At 42.8% G+C, this 6,000-nt stretch overlaps 1 protein-coding gene across 1 annotated transcript in view; it reads left to right on the top strand.

Annotated features, from left to right (window-relative positions):
- The first annotated feature begins 1,080 nt into the window (after nucleotides 1-1,080).
- Nucleotides 1,081-6,000, top strand: part of LOC119972287 (focal adhesion kinase 1) — a 585,346-nt gene continuing 580,426 nt past the window's right edge. The window contains exon 1 of the mRNA XM_038808743.1: nucleotides 1,081-1,319. Coding sequence (XP_038664671.1) covers nucleotides 1,277-1,319 — 43 coding nt within the window. The 5' untranslated portion in view covers nucleotides 1,081-1,276. The remainder of the gene's footprint in view (nucleotides 1,320-6,000) is intronic.

Below are 6,000 nucleotides of genomic sequence, written 5' to 3'. Positions count from 1 at the left end.
AACCACACACCACCCTGACCGTGAAGCTTTTTCAGCATTCTTCCATTGAAGCTGTGTCAAAATCCTGGAACTCCCTCTTTAACAGCATTGTGTGTGTTCCTACAGCGCATGGACTGCAGTAAATCAAGATGGTGGCTCACCACCACCGTCTCGAGGGCAATTGAGGATGGACAATGAAGACTTGCCTAATGTCAGATTTGTATACATCAGTATTGAAATTACAAAAATTAGTCCATAGTGTTTGCATTCTGATTGTATATGTAGAAATTTCACTAATAAGTAATGTACTGTAATATTTTGACAAATTAGTCTTTTAAGGCCATTGTAGACTCAAGATGAGAGCTGCATCTTCATTGGTGTGCCTTTGTTTGAACTTTGGGTCCATGGTGTAATTTGCAATGTACTACAATGTCAGGGAGGCTGTTTATGCAGGACTCAGCTGGCACATTATTACGTAGACCCCTGGGATATGTAGGGGGGAGGGAAAGTTACAAAAATACATGAACTGTAAACAGTGAAGTGGTGACAGCATGATTATGACTTTGAAGAAGACCTAGACAAGGGACACTATGCAAAGGATTCCTGTTCAAAATATACATTCTCCTAATTTATCAGCCTGATTTTATTCCAGTGATAATCCTAAAATGTTCTAATCTTAAAAATATGTTATCAACACATATTCACATTTTAAAAGCATCCCCTGTCTCAGCAGTTAACACTAAATGAATTACTTTGAGATATATCAGGTATTTAAATTTGCTAAATGTGTATGTTAGATTTTTTTGGTATAGTTAAATCTATTGCATTACCAAAACCAAGATTTTAAATACAGTTCTAAAAAAAGAATGTGGTCCCAGTATTGAATTTCAATGCAGTAATCACATCTTTTACTGACATTGTATTTGAGTCTAGACAATTGAACTAATCATTACCAACACAACTACTGCTTAATTTTCTACAGCAGATTTAATTATAAGGATCGTACCCATCTGCGAGAAAAAATCGGCGAGTCTGCTATGCTTATGGGCTGTAGTGATTGATGTGTATTGTTTCTGATGTGCAGCTTCTGGGTGCCGTGGCCATAACAAAGACCCGCGTCAATGTATACCATGGTGCAGGCTCTTTGGTGCTTTAATGCAGGGCTAGAGCCATTTTCTCTTCGTTTCTTCAGTGTTCAGTTGAACTGCTGATGTGCTGCTGATTTGGTGAAAATCTGAGACGTTGATTCTAGAAATCATTGCAGAACTGTTACAGTTGGGATAGCTGCTTTGTTTATATGGAAGATTTTCTTAATTGGAAGCTGAATATTAAATATTATGGTGAGTTAAGTCCTTTTGTGCTTTTTGGTTACATTGTTGGTCAACTTCAGACATTACCTGAATTCAGATTTTTAGTTGTACGGAGGCAAATCTGGCACGTTTCTATTGTTTATATTTTAAAAAAATGGATTTCTTTCATTTGTTATAGATCTGTAGAACAGATATTGCTGGAAGAGCAAATTATTAGTAATTGTAGTAGAAATGTATCTTGTGATTTTAAAATATATATGTAATAATGTACTACTTCGACAAATCTAGGATAATGCATTGTACTCTATGCTGTCAAGAGGCATGAAGGATTTTGTTAAAATCACACCAGCAGGCATAACTGGATTTGGCTTGAAGAATTAAAATGTGAAAAGGACTTTAAAATGGTTGACTCCTTGTGTATGAAAGAGATATGCCAACAATGCGTCTGGGAATGATAAAGCAGTTTGTAATTTAGGCTGGTTGATTTGAAGGACAGAAAGCCACACAATATGCAGTGTATGGAGCATTTCCCTAGTCAGTCATATCTGAACATCTCGTGTTGCTGTTGAAGATCAGTGGTGTTTTCAAACTTAACCAAATACTGGTTTGTAATCACCACCGTTTCCTTTTCCTCACCTATGATTGGATCCACGGTAACATTACAAATATGTAAACAGGCCCATTCCAAATTGAAATTCGCAACATGTAAAACTTAAAATAATTTCTGTTCCATGTTGCAGATCCTTTAATTAGTTCTCCACATTAAAAGCCAGTGTTTCTTTCAGAGCATCAGCCTTGTGTTTTGCTTTGTTCCAAAACTTATTTCTTGGCAATTAACTACAGTAAATTTTGTTATTCTATTAATTGATTAGATTATTGCTCAATGCCTCTTTGCAGTTTTATATCTTTGCATCGGTCATCAATGTCCTCCTGTATGCATGCACTCTGAACTTCACATACGCGATCTTGTGTGAATATCCTATTCTTCTTGTTCCACAACCTCACTGCACTACTGCATCTATTTAAGTTTGCAGATCAACACCACCTCCACCCTGGGGCCAAACCTACCCCTGAAAATATTTCCTGCCATTGCGCCTCATTTTAGCTAAATCACATCTGCTGCTTCCTCATCTGTATGTGGGCAAGATCGATCCTGGCAGTTTTGACCTGCATGATCAAATAACTATCTCTGTTCATACTCGTTAACCACTTTCACAGCTAGAATTAATAACTGCTTTGGATGTATTTTTTAACATCTGCTTGGGAATGTGATAAGTGTTCAGTAGCCTTTGACCACAGGTTAGTTTGGCTATTTTTGTCCTGACAGTTTTACAATTAATTTACTGTCAGTGCTGCAGAAACTGCATTTCAATGGCTAACCACAGGAAAGTGGGTCTTGTACAATGTAACTGTACCTTAATGAAATAAATCAAAATGATGAGTAATGTTCTCTCTCCACAGATGCTGTCTGACCTGTTGAGATTTTCCAACATTTTCTAATTTTGATGATATTTGGTCTATTGGTTCTGAAGTTACGGTTACATGTAATCTATCAGGCCTGATAGAAAGACTAATTGATTTTCACAAAGCAACCTGTTACGTGGTGTTGCACCAGGGACAGGTAAATGCAGCTTGACACTGTGAAGATGGCGCCCTTTTCAAAATATTGGAAACACAAAATCCTTTTTAATCCACAAGTCAAAATTGTTATTTATTTCATTAAAGTAGTCACATTACAGAAGACCCATTTTACTGTGGTTAGCTATTGAAATACAGTTCTGCATCATATAATTGACCTTTATTGTATACTGCATTATTGAAAGAGATGAATGATTTATGGAGAAATTTGGTTTGCTAAAAACTTATTGTTTGTATGAAAATAACACATGGCTCTACTGTTTTTCTGGTGTTCCTTCATGAACAGCAAGACGTTTTGAGAATATTAAGTATATCTTTAAATAGACACACTGTAGGGTGCTACTCAATTCCTGTTGGCTGTTGTTTTAAGATTCTTGAGCATAAAATTAAAACAAATTAATTACGTTGGTAGCATCTGTCATAAACACATCTCCTGCTGGTTTTAAAGCAGTGAACTAGGATCTGATCGCTGCATATGTCATATGCAAATGAAGTGTGATATGTGCATGTGCTCTATTATTCAAACATATTTTGAGACTGTGCATCTGTTCACAAGGGCTTACATATTTTTTTTTACAAACATGAGGTTTATATTATTATTGAATCTGCGGTAAGTGGGATGCATAGACAATAGTAGAAATTACTGGATAAGGTTTATTGCAATACAATTCCAAATACTCCTCCACTCCCCTAAGGGTCTCCTTCCCCAACCTATAACCGGTCTCCTTGTTAAGGAGAAGCCCCGCTCCCTTAAAGGGGCAGTTCATATCCCAGAGAGTTCATGAGGAACAGTATGGTCCTGATCCCAGGACCTCCATTGGGGTCATAACACCACCCCAACACCCCACCCCTCAAGTCCGGAGTAACATTCATACTCATGGGAAATGCGCTGGGCCTTTCGCCTGGAGCTAGGCAGTTCTTCGTCCGGCATCTCGGTGCGGTGTCCTCAAAAATGACCCTAGATCCTCGATAACTGTGGGGTGGCTGGGCCAGCTGTAAAGACGACAGAGATGGGATGCCTGAATCAGTGGCCGGTGTGGCTGGAATATCAGGCATGCAGCTTCAGAGATGATCCACGCAGCCATTAGACACGTGGCACTGTGCCCGTATTTGATAGGAAGATGGATCCGTTTTCAGCAACACGAAGCCCAGTATCCAAGCAGTGCCGTCGCTGAGGTTCCAGACATGTATCGTGTCTACTGAGGCGAACTTTCACACCGGCCTGTGTCCGCCTCGGTTCGGTCCTGAACACGGCGGACTATCCCGCCAATATCTGGAAAAACGAGACTCAGGCGGGTCTGGAGGCGATGAACCATAAACATCTCGGCCGATTGATTCCCGTCGTGGCATGCGGGGTTGTCCGGTAGCAGAATAAGAACCTGGTTAAGTGGGTCTCCCAGGAACCCGATATTTGCATTTTCATTCCGAGCTTAAATGTTTGCACCGTACACTGGGCCAAACCACTCAAAGCTGGATGGTATGGGGCACTACTCACGTGATTGATCCCATTGCGGACACGAATGCCGCAAATTCCGCACTTGTAAACGCCGTACCATTGTCTGATACCAGCACCTCAGGTATGCCTTCTGTGCTGAAAATGTGCTGGAGTTTCTCCATGGTGGCCTGGGCCGTCATTGCCTGTACCTTGAGTACCTCCATCCACTTTGAGTGAGCATCGCCGAGGAACATTGCGCCCTGAAAGGGGTCCGCAAAATTTATATGGAGACGAGACCACGGACGACCTGGCCATTTCCACGGGTGGAGCAGGCTGCAGGAGGCAACGTCTGGTGTGTCTGGACACAGTGCTGAGCCACCCGCTTGATGTCTGTATCAATGCTAGGCCACCAAATGTAGCTGTGAACTAACATTTTCATCTTGACAGCCAAACCCTCCTTCTCAACCGGAGCATCAGATATTGCTTATCTGAATTGGCCAACTTTTCTGAGGTGAAGGTGATGGGACGTTCAGATCTGCCGCCCATGGTGTTGGCCAGCACGGCCCCAACACCCTATCAAGAAGCGTTGCAGGTCAACAAGAGTGGTCTGGGTAGGTCGAAGTGGGTTCGCAGTCTTGATGAGGGGAGTTGTTTCACCGTGGTATCCCGTATTGGCTTCTTTGTAATGGGTAAGTCAATGTTCCCTGGGATGGCGGGGTGGAGTACTTGACAATTGTTATATCTGACCATACTCAGCACTATGTGGATTTCTATTTGAAGAGGAGCTCTGGCGACCCCTGTGGCGGCTGGATAAGGCACTGCTTGCGGATGGGGGTGTGAGGATAGCTTCTGCTTTTGGGAACGTAGAACATATAGTGCAGAAGGAGGCCATTCGGCCCATCGAGTCTGCACCGACCCACTTAAGCCCTCACTTCTACCCTATCACTGTAACCCAATAACCCCTCCTAACCTTTTTGGTCACTAATGGCAATCTAGCATGACCAATCCACCTCACCTGCACGTCTTTGGGTTGTGGGAGGAAACCGGAGCACCCGGAGGAAACCCACGCAGACACGGGGAGAATGTGCAGACTCCACACGGACAGTGACCCAGTGGGGAATCTAACATGGGACCCTGGCGCTGTGAAGCCACGATGCTATCCACTTGTGCTACCGTGCTGAGGAGGTCTCACCTTCCACGTTCTGGAAGGTGTTAAAGGCAATCATTGGGGTTGGGGAAGGAGAAAGAGGTGATTTTGATGAAAGCGCATGGGGACAAGTCGGGGAAGGCGGAGAGGCAATGGTTGATGGAATCTATTCTGCCGGTGGACCAGCAATACTCTTCTACCCCAATGTAAGAGTTGTTGGCGGAGAGGACGAAGCTCCTGATGGAGTTTGAAATGGTATCAATGAAGAAAGCAGTTAGGCCACTTAATCGTGCGAGAGGGATGTTTTATGAGCACGGGGAGAAGGCCAGCCGGTATTGGCTCACCAGCTGAGAGGGCAGGTGGCCTCCCGAGAGTTTGTTCAGGTTAAGGACCTGGGGAGAGGTGTGATCTCCGATGCAGAAAGGGTTAACAGGGTATTGGATACCTTTTACTGGGGTTGTACAGGTCAGAACCTCCAAAGGAAGGCTCGA

This window comes from Scyliorhinus canicula, chromosome 10 (genome assembly GCF_902713615.1).
Source record: "Scyliorhinus canicula chromosome 10, sScyCan1.1, whole genome shotgun sequence".
Taxonomy (NCBI): Eukaryota; Metazoa; Chordata; class Chondrichthyes; order Carcharhiniformes; family Scyliorhinidae; genus Scyliorhinus; species Scyliorhinus canicula.
The sequence above is the reverse complement of the archived record's forward strand: the minus strand, read 5'-3'. Positions and strand labels throughout refer to the sequence as shown.